General features: G+C 37.4%; 1 protein-coding gene across 1 annotated transcript in view; it reads left to right on the plus strand.

Moving 5' to 3' along the window:
• The window catches only part of ATP2B4 (ATPase plasma membrane Ca2+ transporting 4), a gene marked incomplete in the record, with an annotated part of 192,691 nt that overhangs the window by 136,956 nt on the left and 37,729 nt on the right, over positions 1–18,006 (plus strand). The window contains 6 exon segments of the mRNA XM_072424517.1: positions 1,720–1,807; positions 2,116–2,222; positions 2,324–2,515; positions 7,288–7,501; positions 8,175–8,386; positions 10,243–10,350. Coding sequence (XP_072280618.1) covers positions 1,720–1,807; positions 2,116–2,222; positions 2,324–2,515; positions 7,288–7,501; positions 8,175–8,386; positions 10,243–10,350 — 921 coding nt within the window.

The raw sequence follows: 18,006 nt of genomic DNA on the forward strand, positions 1-18,006 counted from the left end.
AAAAAAAAAAAATTAAAGTTATGTTTTTTTTTCTTTGTTTTTTTCCTATTTCTGTTTTATTATTGTTTTTCCCAATTTTATGTATTTGATTTTAATTTGATCTGTTATATGATATTTACTGCTGTTGCTTCATCAGCAAAGATTTTTTCTATTAGGATGCTTCCTCGCTTTCTTGTTAATTTTTGTGTTTGTTTATGTTACTTGTAAAATGTCAATAAAGTTGTTTAAAAAAAAAGCATAGTTTAGTAAAAGGCAGAGAAAGGTGGAGATTCATGTAAGTTAAGGCCACACATACTAGAAGGGGAATAGAGAGGCTGCTTTGAAATATTCCTCTATTTTCTATTTTTTTATACTCCACTATGGGGATAGGCGTCCAGGTGTCTTAATCATATAGGATGTAGATTTCAGTATGTTAGGTGGGGCAGGCTGGAAACACCATTTTGCCAAAAGGTCTTGGCTAAAGTGAGTTAGCAACAAAGATTACAAGGTAATTTGATCATTGGGCAAAATTTCTCCTCGCAGCTATGGTTATGATAGATCCAAAAAAACTTAGATATGTGAGTATGGGTCAGGTAGTGGAGCCACTCCTAGACATCTCCATCTGCTTCTCCTTTATATGAAAATAGTAAATGTATGCTAGTACATCTCTTAGTATTCTTTCTGGAAGATGGGATGGTTTAGGTAACATATGGGCTCTATCTACTGATAGCTCTATGCTAGTTGCCGATTGCAACATGGTGATAGTCATGTTTTGTATATATGTTGTTGGCTGTGAGGCAGATATAGTTTCTGCAATGCCTGAATGTGATGTATTGTTTCTTCTAGATCAGTCTTCCAGGTCTGCTAGTTTTATTTGGATCAGTTGAAGGGTGTCTTGAGTGTCATTATACAAATCTACTATTTTATGATGTGCTTTAGCAAAATCATCCATCTTATTCTTTATGTGACGTATTCTCCAATTTTCCCATCTCCTGTAAGCCCCCTTTAAATTGTTGAATCAGGAAATCTTTTTGTAAAGAGCTCCTTAAAGAGACTAAAATATCCTTCATTGTACTGTCAGACCCAGTTTGGTCTAATGTTGAAAAAATGTTTATGGGATCAATATATTCCCTGGTATAGTTACAGCGTTAATCTGGACTGCATATTCCAGGTGTGGTCTGACCAATGCTTTGTACAGGGGCAGGATTTTGTCTCCATCTCTGCAATCTATTCCTCTTTTTACCAACTTCACCTCTGCCTAATATTGGTTATTGAAGCTGGTAATTGCATCTTTGATTCTGCCCAATATAACAGAGCTCAATAAGTCATTATTTAGGACAGCTCCTCTAAAAGAAAAGGGGGGCTTTATTTTTAAGGGTACATAAGCATGTATGACTAAAGTAGATTTTGTGTATTTTCTGTTCTCAAGTACAGAAAGAGTTATTTTACTGCTTTGGGAAGTTGTTTAATTTGTGTGACATACAGAATCAAAAGTTTATCACAATTTTCAGCACTTTTCAAAATTCAACTAATTTAAACTCCAATACAATTAAACTCCACTTGATCATACCTGTTTTTATCTAAATAGAAACTGTCAAATAAACAAGTGTCTTTAACAGTTCTGTTGCATTCCATGCTCTAACAAAGCTGTTTTATTATGATTCCTGTTGATTGTTCAACACAGGTAGAGTAATAACTAACAGTGTCAATAGACGCTAAATGTCAGTAATGTGGTTTTAGGTGGAACAAGAGAAGTTGGACAAAGTGTGGCCACAACTTCGTGTGCTGGCTCGATCATCTCCTACTGACAAACATACATTAGTAAAAGGTAATATTTTTTGGTTCATAACACTGTTTAATATTATTTATTTTTGTATTATTATACATAGAAAAAAAATTAGGCATGTGTTATTCCCTTTATGTCAGGGGAATCTTTTGAACCCACCATTACAGTAGTTACATTTGCTGGATGCATGCTTCGAGTTTGGCATATATATGATGTCGGCCAACCTCTGAAATTAACAAAGTATACATTATAAGTAAAAATTGGTGTTATGTGTTACTACTGTATCAATGAACTACAAAATTCTCTCTTATTGGTACAAATTTTTTATTTTGTTTTTTTATTAATTTTAGGCATTATTGACAGCACAGTAGCAGAGCAAAGGCAGGTGGTAGCAGTAACAGGAGATGGAACCAATGATGGCCCTGCATTAAAGAAAGCTGATGTGGGATTTGCAATGGTATTATGAATTTCCTGAAACTATGATGAATGGAAAATCATTACTTCTCCTTTTAAACAGAAGATTCCCAGAATTCAAAAGGTTTTTTCATTTTTTTGCAGGGTATAGCTGGAACAGATGTGGCAAAGGAAGCATCAGACATTATCTTAACAGATGATAACTTCACCAGCATTGTGAAGGCTGTCATGTGGGGTCGGAATGTGTATGACAGCATTTCCAAATTCCTCCAGTTCCAGCTGACTGTAAATGTGGTTGCAGTAATTGTGGCCTTCACCGGGGCCTGTATCACTCAGGTAATGGTTTGTGAAACACAGTAGACTACCATGTCTGATTGACTTGATCTGATTACTCCCTGAGGGTGTAAATCCTAAAATGGGAAAGAATCTTTTACTTCCCCTAAAAAAACAGCTATACAGGATACATGCTAGGTGAGCAATGTTTCAGCAATTGCCGAATTGGAGATAAAGTATGCTTTAGGTTGAATGATTTGAAAATGGAGAGTGAATAATGAGTTACTGCCATTAAAATATATGGACATGGAAAATTAGAAGCAAGAGCAGAGTTACAAAAATGTATGCAGTGCTTTTGTTATTTTTCTTGATTATGAACTTGTCAAGAATGTCTGTCCTTCTTTGAAGCATTAATTTTGTTCCCCATAGTGCACTTACCCACGAAAGACTTCCAAGGCTTCACCCTTATGGCAGCCTAATAGTCCTGACGCCTCAAGGGGTTTAGGGACTTATAAGATAAAACCTCCTTAGCAGTTGGTTGGTGAATCTTTTGTTCTTTTAATTGCCTGGATGTCTTGCATGTACAAGGCTTGAGCAAATTGTGAAGGTCACAAATTAGAATTTTGTTCCTTTCCCCCTCTTTTTTTTTTTGGCTTCTAACCTTCTGGTATTGTTGCTACTCCCTGTGGGTGTTTTTTCAGGGATTGTAGGGCTATGTCCTTGGTGTCTTCATCAGTGTCCAAAAGTCCTAGACGGAGTCCACATAGTTGGTTATTTAATTAGTTTTAATTATTTGGTTATTACTTTGAACATTAAAGATGCACAGAAGATACCCACTCACTACCTGCTCAACATTGTTTTTTTTTGGTTCCCTGATGGGTCCCATCAGAACTAGTTTATGACTTTTTTTTCTCTTCTCTCTACTGTACCATTTGGAGTTCATTAAGGTGCTGGCTCCTCTATGATTTCAAGACAGACCTGATGGGATACAAAGATGACATACTCCTAATGAAACAGTCATCTCTGGCTTTGGTGAAAGACATATTAATCACTTAGAAAGCTCTTCAAGACTTTATACAGATCCTGGAACTGCAGAAGTCATTGTTGGTATCCCCAAATTTTACCTTGGCATCACACTATGAATCATTTAGACTCACTGGCACCATTAGGTACAGTCAGCGAGTACTAGGTCAGACCCACTTTTGCTTAAAGAATTTGACACTTTGTGGCAAAAAAATTCAACAAGGTGCTGAAAATATTTCCTAAGAATTTTTGTTGTGAAAGCATTGCAATTTCCTGCAGATTTTCCAGTCATGTGCATCCATGACTACCAAGATTCTCATGGATGAATGTCAGATTCAGTTATTTATAAATAGAGCCTTTAGTCATTTGAACTTGACTCTACAAATCTCTTTTACAGTTTTTATGCATCCTGTTAATTTTGTGTTTTAATTTCAGAAGAGCAGCTCTTAAAAAAAAAATTTAAAAAAAATCTAATTTTAAGGGGTTATATTTTTCTGGCATTTGCTCCTTTTTTGTAACCTAAATTTAAATAATTCATGGTATTGTCACAGCTTCCCAAATTTTCCTTTATATTGTCAGACATGTCTGTGTATAGAGCTGAGTTTCTACCTTATCATTAGTACTTTTGAGGCCTGTAACAAACTCCAGTATTTAACTTAGTATAGTTGCCTGTATTTGACATCACCCTAATACCTAAAAAGGTCTTTCTCAGACTCTCTTTAGATCCTATCCCACAAAAATCTGACTGATTTGTGAACTTCTCTGTCTCTTTCTACTGTGGACTGCCCTTTTTTTTCCCCATCTCCATTATTGTTTGACCTCTCTCTGACTTATTTTCAACATGATGTTCCAACTCTTCTCCTCCTCAATCCTAGGTTTAATAGTCCTCCAACTTTTCCATAAACCTTTTTTTTCTAACACAGTAGACCTCTTTCCATTTAATCTGCAAACCATTTCTAGCATATAGATCATACTCCATATAAAAGACCCAAACTCCTCCATCTGGTCTTAAAGGGGGACTAAACTGAACTGTCCTCATCTTCTTTTTTTCAACTTCCGGTTTCTGCCTACATCACTCTGGAGATTTGCATTTTTTCCCCTTTGAAGAAAAAGCTTCTTCATGCACATGCCCGAGATCAGACATGTGCAGAAGGAGCAGCAAGAAGCAACATGAGAGTACAGGGCATCAAGGGATGCACACATCACCCATTCCAGGAGGCTCTGTGCTCCTATACTGTCTTAAGCATTGCAGCCTTTTTTTTTTTTTTTTTTTTTTTTTTAAAGGGTTTTGACCCCCTTACCAAAAAAGTTATTTTCATCAAACAAAAAGGGTTGTCTTTTTTGTAAACTAAAAATTCTGGTGATAGGTCTGCTTTAAGCCATGTGCTTGGCTCTGTAAATTCCCACTTTTCCTGTACTGTACATAGTTACATATTAGGTTAGGTTGAAAAAATATATACGTCCATTAAGTTCAACCTCTAGGGAAAATAAACATATCCCAGGTTCTTTGTAATGATCTTAGCGTGAATAATGGGGAAGAGAGTTCTCTATATGGACCGTTTATAAATTTATACAGGGTGATCATATCCCCCCTTAAACGTCTCTTCTCTAGGGAGAAAAGATTCAGTTCAGCTCATCTCTCCTCATAGCTGAGCTCCTCCGTTCCTTTTTTTTAGTTTAGTTGCCTTTCTTTGCACTCTCTCCAATTCCACAATGTCCTTTTTTGTGAACTGGTGCCCAAAACTGGACTGCATATTCCAGATGTGGTCTGACCAATGCTTTGTACAGGGGCAGGATTATGTCTCAATCTCTGCAGTCTATTCTTCTTTTAATACAAGAAAGTACTATTAGTACTTTGCTAGCTATGGATAATGCAGCTTGGCATTGCATGCTGTTGTTAGGTCTATGATCTACCATAACCCCCAGATCCCTTTCCATTTCTGACTCTCCTAAATGTATTCCCCCTAGACAGTATGAAGCATGCATGTTGTTAGCCCCAAGTGCATATTTTTACATTTATTTTTAATGTCATTTGCCACTTGGCTGCCCAGTCAAACAGTACATCCAGGTCTGCTTGTAGATTATATACATCCTGTATGGACTTAATTCCATTACATAGTTTGGTGTCATCTGCAAACACAGAAATTGAACTTTTAATCCTAAATTCTTTTTCATTTATGAAGATGTTAAACAGTAAAGGTCCCAACACTGAACTCTGGGGTACCTTAGACCATACAGAGTATGAATAATTATTTACAATTCTCTGGATACGGTCTTTAAGACAGTTCTCTATCCATTTACAGATTGACTTTTCTAAACCTATTGACCCGAACTTGCATATTAACCGTACATGTAATTTTTTAAAATAAAATATAACACAAAATGTCCTTCTTTTATATATTGTCATTCATCCTAACATGGGTCATTTGCGAACATTGTACTGTTGGGGTCCATTTACTAAAGAGTTTATGGTCTTCACTTAGTAAACTGAATTATCACCTTGAAAGGGATAATTCACTTAACATCTTCAGTTGAATAATTCATCTATTTGATTTGCAAAGAATACCTATTTAAATGCAAGGAAACAAAAAAAGTCAGCAGAGGTTTGCTTTATTCACTTACTCAAGTGAATTATCCTTTACAGAGTGTCAATTAATTATTCTATATTCCTTTAATACATTAACCCCAGTGACCTCTAGGGTTGCCATCAGTACATCTTTGTAAAACATAATAAACTAGTTTGGGTGCTTTAAAACACAGGACTGGTCTTTTTTTTTTTTTTTTTTTTTTAGCGAACCTACCACTCACTTTAATTACAGTAAACCAACTTCATACCTGTTTCCCCTGGCTTACGCCTTAATATGTACTGCCTGTTCAAGGTTGTCATCTGTAAAGTGAATTTTACCAACTATCTAATACAAGCTTCCATAAACGCAACCTGCTCACATATGTCTTATTAACATTCATTCTGAAGATGCATTTATACAAACCACTAATGTGGTACACATTTTTCCAGTTATAGTATTTAATATTACCTGTAGGGAGTTAAAAATGTTACATATTTTAAATGACTCCCACTTAGTTCAAAAATTGAAATGGGGACAAGCTCACATGCAAGTTAACCTGCTTATATCACACCTGTACAACTAACCACCTTGCCCTCGATAAGAAAACTGAAAGAAAATTACAAGTGACAAAAATGTGTTTTAAAAGCATTTAGTAAAAAGTGTGTGTGTGTGTAAATATGTGTAATATATATATATATATATATATATATATTTATTATATATATATATATATATATATACACAAAATGACAAAACAATTGTTCCAAATACAGTCACAGTATGTTAAATGGGAGCAAACACTTATTTTATCTACCTCTTATTTTAAATCCAGCTCTTTTTCAATCCGAATTTGTGGAAGGAAAACTGCATTATGTTTTTTTAGCTGTCAATGGTCTTTTTAGCTGAACCCTTTTTAGGTCGATCTATCAAAGCATGATTCAAGGCTATGGTGTCCTAGATAACTCCCCTCTTTGTCCTGTTAAAGCTGAAATTCTGCTTCGAAAAACATGTATCAGGCAGGTCTTTATTGCAGAAAGGGATGAACCTGATCACTGTCTTTAGCTGACAAAAAATGCTGGGAGTTTCTGTAGATGTTTTCAAGATTTTACATCACGGTTTCTAAAAATATTTCCGGTATGTTTAGTGAATCAGGATAAAAGGGAAGATGTAGGCCACCTGTAGGTATTACAGACCTTATGGTGTTTTAATGTTGATGTTAATTTACTGTAATTATATTTATTGCAGGACTCTCCATTAAAAGCTGTGCAGATGCTGTGGGTCAACTTGATAATGGACACATTTGCATCTCTTGCATTGGCCACGGAACCTCCTACAGATTCACTACTTCTGCGTAAACCATATGGACGTAACAAACCACTTATTTCACGCACCATGATGAAAAATATACTGGGGCATGCTATATATCAACTAACTATCATCTTTACACTTCTCTTTGCAGGTCAGACATGTATGCATTTTCTACAAGAAAACATTTAAAGATATTTACAAAATTACATCCTTCTGTACAATAATAATTCCAACAATAGGAATGCATATAAAACCTATTGGCGCAATATGTAATTGTTTTTTTTTTTTACATGGATATGTTTTGCAAGTAGATTAATCCCTGAAATTTTACTTTAAATTGAAAGTGTTTCTATCAGTGTTAGCAGATGACAACTTCCCAGCCATTCTACCCTAGAATATGAAAGACATAGTAGCCTTTTTTTTCTGCACCATGGTGTGCCAAATTACTGATATAACTTAACTGCACTGCACCAACCCCAGCTATTCTGTTGTAAAATTTGAACAATAGGGTAACCTAGTTATCAAAAAAAAATGGCTAAATATTTTGTGGAAATATAACAGATTTTTCATGCTTGTTTGCTACCATTACTTTTAGATGGTATTTCTGTGAAATTCCAATACTCCTGCAACATTTTGACCAATGTACATAGAGTTAATGTCAGTCAGTGGCCTGTCATGAAACACGATTTTTATGGTGACCATTGCAGTGTCATGTTGAGTTTGCACTTTTTGTTCAGTTTGTGTTTTTGTATACATAAGTAGATTTCTAAACGGTTCTTATGCCACTTAAAAAATACTGTAAAATATGTTTTTTTCTTTCACAGGTGAGACATTTTTTGATATTGACAGTGGGAGAAATGCCCCCTTGCACTCTCCTCCTTCAGAGCATTATACTATTGTTTTCAACACATTTGTTATGATGCAACTTTTCAATGAAATCAATGCACGCAAAATCCATGGAGAACGCAATGTCTTTGAGAACATTTTCCGAAATCCTATCTTTTGTGCGGTGGTCGTGGGGACCTTTGCAGCTCAGGTGACTACTTCAGCTATATGCCTTTGTTAGAAAACATACAGTTTCTGCCATCACAAATTGAAATGTTTCTTTTCATTATTATGTTAGCCTTTCAGGCCTTTTTCAAAGGCAAAGATGCTTTGAATAAAAACAGCACATCTAGCACAGCAACTGTACTTCTACTTATGTCGTCATTCTGTTTCCTGGACAGATCTACCAATAAGTCATGTGCAGCAATACAGCACATTATATTTGTGTGCTTTTTCTATAGTACTGGGAAACACTGCAGCATTAAGGCTGTGTACATGCTTGCGTTTCTCATACAATAATCGGCTCAGGGCTGATATCAGATGAGAATCTGGCGTGCGTATAGAGCTGGTCGTCTATCGGCCAAAAGACCATCCTGGCAGATCCACAGACGATGGACAACAAACAATCATAATGCAAGTGAAGGGGGAGAGAGAGCAGCGGGGTGCCACTTCGTTCTCCCCCTCCCTTCTACATGGAGCAGAATGGTGCTTTATGTACAGCACTCGTTCATGCATTGTGCAGTCATTAGTCATTGGAAAGGATCGTGAAAGATCCTTTCCAACAACAATTATTGCACGCGTGTATGTAGCATTAGTTACTCATTTACCTCCCCCAGGGTGCCCCATATTACTAAATATGTCAGCTTGCTCTGTTGAGTATACAATATTGTAGCGTACCTCCCAATACCTTTCAATATTTGTTCCAATAGGCTTTTTTTCCTTTTCCACTTGAGTAGATTATTAAAAAAAGTTTAAAAACACGCGTTATTTCACTCATATATTGCAATTGCACGCTGCATTATCCATAATGCAATTTTATCCCAGCTAGGCTGGATCAGCATTTTGGGAATGATACTAATGGTCTCTGTATTGATTACTTTTTTACTATGTGTCCTACCCACTATTCATATGATGTAGGGATAGAGCAGATCTACTGTCTGTGTAAGAAACTCTTACTCTCAAAAGGTCACTTCAGAATCACGTAGCTAGCACTGCATAATGCAGGGGTCCTCAAACTTTTTAAAAAGAGGGGCAGTTCACGTTTCCTCAGACTGTTGGGGGATCAGACTATAGTTTGAAAAAAATACTATAAATCTTCATATCTTCATATCATTAACGGTTTGTTGTAGAAACTTGACATTTTCAGGCTGTTACTAAACTAAATAACAGCTTCCTAAATGTAACAAGTTGCCAGATACAGAGTTTCAAATACGCAAATCCCAATAACAATCAGGGAAATTTTCAAGACCAATTTCCCCAAATTAGGTTTGCATATTAGGACCCCCAGCTGGTGGTGAGGTTGCTGTGCAATTACTGCAGTTACCCTGGCTCGGGGGAGACGCTTAGTACTGCTCACTGCTGCCTGGAGTCAAATCTGCAGACGCTGCTGTATGAGGGTCTGAGTTGCTGGCAAGGTGCCTTTTACACATAGCTGAACACTTTCTCTGAACGCTATTGCCCTTGAAACTTAAAAAGCAGAACTAAAAAAAGCGTGAAAAACTGATTTAGAAAAGTGTGTTGTGGTCTTCAATGATTACAAAATGTTTACTTATAAATGTGAAGAATTTAAAAAAAGAGCAAATGTTTACCTGGTCAAATATTTTGAAAATGTCAGAGATCCTTGGGCATCAAATATTTTTTAATTATCATTGTGTCCGGTATTTAAAAACTGTAATTTTAAAATATCTTGCTGGAAAAATATTTAGAACTTCTCATTAGAATGTAGCCTTCATGGTAGAAACCTTTTTCATTTATGTATAAAATCAGACTCTTACTATTTAGAATAGTATGTTTAATATGTTTGCCTTTGTGCTTATATAATGTTTATTGCTCTATTTGCACTTTTAGATAATCATTGTGGAATTTGGAGGAAAGCCATTCAGCTGTTCTGGTCTCACTCTCTCCCAGTGGTTCTGGTGCATCTTCATTGGTCTTGGTGAATTATTGTGGGGTCAGGTTAGTTCATATTCTTCACTTATATTGCTTTCATTGAATTAAAACTGTCTTTTTTTTTTATTTTCATTGATTTGTATATAGCATCCATGGTGGTAAACCTACAACCAGAGTAGGAGAGAGCCATACAATAGACCTGCAGTTAAAAAAAAAAAAAACGCTGCTTTTTTCAGGAGTACCTTGAATACTTATACAATATATGCTTCTCTAAAAATGTAAAGGATAATACAAAATGGAGATGCCAGCAACATATAGGTAGAATGTGGATGGCAGGTATATTTGCTAGTTTGCAGCAAAGGTTTAAACTGTAATTATCTGTGTATCTTAATGTGCAATGTGCCGTGCCACGCCACGCCATGCCAAGCCAAGCTGAGCACAGGGCACTGCACCGTAGGATACATGGATGGTGTCTATACATCATATGGGAGCAACTCATAGCCAAAACCATAGAACAAAACTGACATTGAGAATAAGGCTGGATCACCAGCTTTATGAGGAAACAAATGTAAATCTGAGGCAAACAAGCAAATAGTCTGTATAGTGGTGTGCTCGGGTTCACCAAAAAAACATGTTGCACTTTATTTAATAGGTCTTCCCCTGCGTTCATTTAGCCCCAGAAGGAGAAACCTGCAGCCTCCTGGGATATTTGTCACATGTCCAAGGAGTCTGCAGGCTGCTCCTTATTCACATGCTTGAGATTGAGCGTGCATCATAAAGAGCCCAATACACGCTGGGCTTGGTTTGTGGATGGTTCAAGTGAATTATTTTTTTTTTTACAAAAATTCTGCTATAACTAGATAGCCTTAGGAGGCACATCTGAAGTTAGGCTGAATTCACACTGGCAGTAAAGTTGGGTTAAGTTCTTCCTCACGCCAGGAACCACTTGTGTTTAAAAAAACTGCTAGGCCTGAAAAAGCCTAGCTGTTATGGCCTGTTACCAATCCTAGGTGCCTAGCAGTTTGCCAGTAGTCTCTCAGGAAAGGAAAATGCCAGTTTTTACTGCTAATGAGATCTAAACCTAACTTGGTACACTACATTGATTATGATAATACTCTACCACAAGTGATTACACTTTTCACAAAGCATGGAACACTGGAAACTTGAGTCAAAATACACAGGCACTGGACAGTTGGTACATAATACAAAATAGATGAGAAAATCGGACATTTTAAAGATTCAGGCATTAGAAAGTTGGAACAAAGTATGGGGGGGGGGGAGTGGAAAACTGACAATTATAGAGGTTACTGAGGTCATAAACAATTGGAAATACAATTTTTTTGTCTTGCCCTGACCATTTTTGACCACCCAGCCTTTTTGTAGCTACCTGGCTTAAAAAAAAAGTTTAGAGAGAGCATGGTTTTCTCTTTGAAGAAAATTATTGTCTTTCTATTTTGTAATTTTCTTTAGCCATATGGTTTAATACAAAGTAAAACAAGTGTGAATTGTACAAAACAGGACTGACACAAAAATTATACAGTAATTTAAACTTAAACAATTCCCTGAGAAACCCCTGAGAGAATCCTCACAATCCAAACCACTACCAGTATTATAACTAAGATAAGACCGATTGACCAGAAAGCACTAAAAAGGCTTTGTGCACCATAGGTATAACAAACCATGCATCTCAGAAAACTGTTATGTCACTTATAAATTGCTGGGGGAAAGTAAAACAAAAATAAGACTTTAAAGAAGTAGAAGAAAAAACTAAAAAAAGAAAGAATAGATGGAAAAAAGATCAGAGACAGGATCCAACATCCGTCCTCAAAGCAAATTTCACTAAATTATTTGGGCGTCGGTGTAGTAGTCAATCCATAGAGACCATATGGTGAGAAACTTGGTATGTGTATCTAGCACAGTAGAAGTCATTTTTTCATTAATCACTTTACCATTTAGTCTGTGGATGGCTACCTGAAAGCTGAGTTTTTTTTTTTTTTTTTAGGAGTTTGTAATAGTAGCAATAAAATAAAATTGATTTGTTTCTGTGGGCCTAGAAACCTTATTAGTTTATTTAGTAAGTCCTCCAGAGGGTTCCACCAGAGTTCAAAGTGAAAAATAGTATGAATGAAATACACCCACATTTTTACTGCTCTTGGGCATGACTGCCAGGTTTACCTCATAGTACCATCCTCTGGGCAATTTCAAAACAATGCACAGGATATTTAGGGACAAATGTAGCAATATAGGCTGGCATGAGATACCACCTAAGAAGAATCTTATAGGCAATTTCCAAAGCCAAGACGATAGGAGAGCATTTCACAGTGGCAGGCCAAGGGGTAAAATGGGCAGTTACCAGTATTGAGCAATGGTACGTGAAGAGAGGCTCAATCACCTAGTTTTAGAGAAAGTAGCAGGGAAGGGTTGAGGCCCAGTGGTAAAAAAGGAGATATATATTCCAAATATATTGGAGAAATTTCAATATGTTCACAATCCAGGAGATCCAACAACACCCACAGCTGGGTATCTATTTGAGCCTGTAAACACGCAAGAGCTGCCATATAATAAATATAAAGGACTGAGACTTCTAAACTACCCCTAGGTTTGGAAGGGTAGAGCGTAGGATGGTTTACCTTAGGGTGGGTAGAGCATGAGTAACCATGAACGATATGACATTTTGATGGCAGTTCCAAACCAAGTAGATAATTTTCTACCTATCCAAAGAGTGGACAACTTCTAAAAATCGGGGGAAAATTAGGATATAGCTTTTAATAGAAAGGTGTTAAGTAAATACCCAGATATGGCAGCTATCCATTCCAAGTAAAAATACTATATTCCTGTAAAGAAAAAATTATTGGGGGAGATTAAAAACCAGATGCAGAGACAAAATGTAATCACATTTTTAATCAAAATAAAGCAGAAAAGCTATCTGCCTCATGCCTTTTTCCTTATGGTGGAGTGATGGCAGAATTTAACAGAGTGTCTAAAGACTTTGATACATGGGGAAGTTCCAGATTGACAAAAATAGTGTTAGTCCTAGTGCACTGGTGAATAGGAAGATGTTGAGTCTGAAAGCAATTTAGTTTCATAGCTAATGGAGAATCATTGTTATTACCCTTCAAAATAGAGCATTGTTCAGTCAACAAAGACTTTCTGTACTGGTCAGATTTTGCTGGGATAGGTTGGTTTTAACGGGCCGACTGGCCTGCAGAAACATACTTTAGCTTGAAGGAGAGTTAAATGAACTGCCTTCTAGTGACAATTTTATAAGCTTCCCACAGCATTGAAGACCATACTGAGGAAGCGTTAAGCAGAAAATACACCTCTTTAGCAGACATAATGGCCCCTAGAAAATACTCTCTAGACAAGAGTGAATCATTTACCATCCAGAGAGATTTCAGAGCTTTATTTTACAGTAATGTACAAGAAAGCAGCACAGGCTTGTGGTTTGGCCATGGATCTGTAGGAAAATGGCCAGATGTTACAGCAAAAATATGATCAATTCTAGATTGATGTTTATGGAGATAGAAGTAACAAGTGTCATCTTTTGATAATGGATGCATGTTTTTTCACACATTAAAAGGCTATACTAATCAAGAAGGTGTAAAATTAGTGTGGAGCAGGGGTGGACAAACTTTCACTAGGGCCACAATCTGTTCTAAAATTTGGCAGAGTGGCCCGGGCTGATGGGAAAGTGGGCAGTGTTATGCCATCATGACTCCACTGAACGAGACGTCATGACATAACCCCTCTCACTCTCTCATTGCAGATCTGAGCCTGCGATGGAAGAGTGGGTGGGTTGTTCCACCCCCCCCCCCCTTCCCCCATCCTGGGATTTGTACAAGATTTGTGCAAAAAATTAGTGACCATGCATGTCTCAGGCTGTTGAAAACACATCACCCTTTAAAGTTAAGTATTAAATGAACAGCACAAAAGGGAACTTTCTGATGACATAACCCCGCTCACTCTCCCATCACAGATCAGAGCCTGCGATGGAAGAGTGGGTGGGTTGTTCCCCCCCCCCCCCCCTTCCCCCATCCTGGGATTTGTACAAGATTTGTGCAAAAAATTAGTGACCATGCATGTCTCAGGCTGTTGAAAACACATCACCCTTTAAAGTTAAGTATTAAATGAACAGCACAAAAGGGAACTTTCTGATAATGATTACTGCAGCTTTTCAAAGTGACACAATAGCAAAATTTGTGTAGGCATGTCTCAGCTGTTCACATACATCCAGGGGGATCACAGCCATAGACACAACACAGATCACGAATACCAGGCTAGAAGAGCCTTACTCAACGCACACATCCTGTCCATCACCCACTGCTTCTTCTACCGACAAAGTACCCACAGCACTAGTCTCCCTGCCACATGGGGCCACACCTCCACTGGGCAGGACTGTATAACTGGCCACGCCTACCCATATTACTTCTCGTGTAAATATTCCCCACCCTCTCTGCCTTTTTTGTTTAGAAACCACACCCCTTATTAATCAATCAATGTGTTTTCAAACAAACCCCGCCCACTGACACTTTCCAGGAGCAGAATCTCCACAGATACAGTCCTGTGACTGGGGGAAGAGCTGCGTGTGTGCTGAGTAAAGCCTGCTGCCCAATTTTTTTTTATATCAATAAGTAGTGTAATGTCTTTGAACATTACCACATGAATGCAATTCATAAGCAACAAATTAGCACAGGAACAGACTTCATAACCCTGCGGGCTCAGATCTGTGATTGGAGACAACCTCGCCCACTTCTACGAGCCTGGGATTCGTATAGTGGATGTGGTCAGAGCCACGGACCGCTGAGAGTTTAACGGGATGGATTTAAAAGCCTAATGGGCCATATATGGCCTGCGGGTCGTAGTTTGCCCATGCCTGGTGTTGAGGCTGTAGTTGAGACATCAGCACTAGGCGATTTAGATGGTTTATCCAATTTTAGGTTTAAAAACAAGAGCACCCTTTGCAAATCTGTGCAGTTTCACAGCACTTAGCACTCCTGACCCTGACAGCCATTATATTTTGTTGCAAAGTGTTTTCATAATGCCCCCTTTATTAGTATGTATATTGGCCATATACAGTTGTGTTCAGAATATTAGCAATGTGTTAAAATAAGTGAATAAAATTATATATTATATATATATTATAATATAAGTTATTTTTTTTTTTTTTTTAATAGATGTAACTGCATGAGAAACACTGCACGTTCTATTTCAAATCAAAACATGAAAAAAACATGTATCAAATATGTGTTATTCTTTTACAGAAAGTAAAGAATGGGGAATATTAGACTGTTCAAAAAAAAAATAGCAGCGTGGAGTTCAATTAGTGAGGTCATACATTCTCTAAAAAAACAGGTGTCAATTAAGGACCTTTTTTGAGAAAGAAAGGCAAGCAAATGTTGTACATGCTGGGGTATAGTGCATTTCTGTCTGAAAATCTAAGTAAAACCAGTCATTCCATACATTGTTCATTGATCCCATATAGGCCTAATAATAATTTTAAAAAAAATGTGCTGAAGAGGTTGCAGTTTGCCAAAGAACACATTGACTGGCATTTTGTGTACTGATGAAAGCAAGATTGTTCTTTTTGGGTCTAGGGGTCGCTGATAGTTTTTCAGACAACCCCCAAATACTGAATTTAAGCCACAGCACGCTGGAAAGACAGTGAAGCATGGTGGCACAAACATTAGGATATGGGTATGTTTCTCAAACCATGGTCTTGGGCCTATGTACCACATACTAAGGATCATGGATCAGTTTGAATACATCAAGAGGTCATGTTGCCTTATTCCGAAGAGGAAATGCCCTGAAATGGGTGTTTCAACAGACAACGACCCCCAACACACCAGTAATTGAGCAACATCTTTGTTCCAGACCAGCAAGATTGACGTTATGGTCTGGAACCGATCCCCTTTATCCAATGAAATTTTTTGGGGGTGACTTTAAAAATGCTGTTTATAAGGCAACACCAAGAAACACAAAACATTTGTGGAATGCAGTCCACTCATTGTGGGCTGGAAATACATTGAAACATTTTTTAGTTTATACAGTGAATGTTTGAGTTTGTAAAGATGAATGCAGTCAGTGCTATTTTTTGAACAGTTTAATATTCCATTTAATAAATAAGTAATACATTTGATATTTGATATTTTTTCTTCATGTTTTGATTTGAATTAGAACGTGCAGGGTTCCCAATGCATTTGCAGGTAGGGAGATAAAAACCATTATACTGTTTTTGAGCTGTGAATGAAAATTTTCCTGACTCCATTATGTTATCCCCTTTCTTGAAAGCAGTATCTTTACCAAGTCTCTATTAGTTTAATAATCACACAGATCTTAAATAACAGGATATTTATTAACAGAGAAAAGAATTACCAAGTAATCAAAAATTATTCCAAATAAGCTAAATAATGAACACATAGACAAAGTAAAATGATACGTAACGCAAAGAGTCCGTCCCCTGTATCCTGCACCTTGGCTGGGTTCCAAGAAGATTGGGGAGAGAAAAGTCACTTTTTTTATACCTCTAGGACCCCTTGCCACATTCAGCCACACCCATGCATCCACCCCTTACTCAGGTGCCCTCCCACTTCTGGAAATACACTGCTCCCAGGTGACCGCTGATATTCTGCAGTAGGTGTCATTGTTGTATTAGGGGCAAAACTTCTGACTCAGCTGACCAGCTGGTTCCAGCTCCTTTGGGTTTCTTCTGATAACAGCGATGTTTACACACTGGGAAGGATATTTGGAGACGTCCTTAAAATAGATTTCTCAATGCATACCCTCCAACAACTGGTATGGAGTGTCATTCCTGCTCATAGAAATGTTATCTTTTTCTGGCTGCTTGGTTCTGACCTCCAGCTGGAATCATCTTGATAGTTTTGTTCTCAAAGGCATTTCAGAGTTACCCCCATCAAAGTTCACCAAGACTAGATTGAACCCATCATTTCCAAAAAATGATTGTTTGAGTGCTAATTCGCTACAATTCATGTTGCACATTCCAGTAAGCTATATTCACTTTTTCAAACATACTGCATATATTCAGAACACATCTGGGAGTAAGGACAGCCAAAATTAGTGGGAGCAGAGCCATGCTTAAAATGGGTCTCTTGCAAACATGCTATATCAATATGATTTGATTTAGAGTAGCGGACCACTTTAATTGATTTATGTGGAGAGTTTAGGCCCTAGACATTGAGTGTAAAAAAAAATGTAAGAATTTCAGACTGAAAGATATCTGGGTCCACCAGAAATAGAAGTAAGGTCCTAGCTGGGAGGGGGGGGGGGTTGGGGGGGGTTGCTGAAGAGAGACCTAAGCAGTAAGAGACAGACGGCTGAGAGCAGGTAGAAAGGGAAATATGGGTTTGTCAAAGGCAACTACAGAGAGGGGCCAACAATGAGAGGTCTATACTATTAGTAAAGTGGGCATAGCACTGCCAATACAAAGAAAAATATTTACTATGAATATGGCAGAGGCGTAAGGGGGTGGTATCCATGTCCTTAAATAGGTGCCTCACCCAGATTGAGGAGGCACCTACATAAATACTTTTAATAAAGGCAACTTAATAGCACGGATATACACCAAAGGCAACTTCCAAAAAGGAGTGGAAAGAAAGGGAAACTTCAGATTCTACAGTTTTGAGATACAAGGTCAATCAATACTTGTTTGAACCTCAAATCAACCTCCTGACCAAAGCATTTAGGCCACCACCTTGCATCTACTGA

The sequence above is a fragment of the Pyxicephalus adspersus genome, chromosome 1 (genome assembly GCF_032062135.1).
Source record: "Pyxicephalus adspersus chromosome 1, UCB_Pads_2.0, whole genome shotgun sequence".
NCBI classification, from domain to species: Eukaryota; Metazoa; Chordata; class Amphibia; order Anura; family Pyxicephalidae; genus Pyxicephalus; species Pyxicephalus adspersus.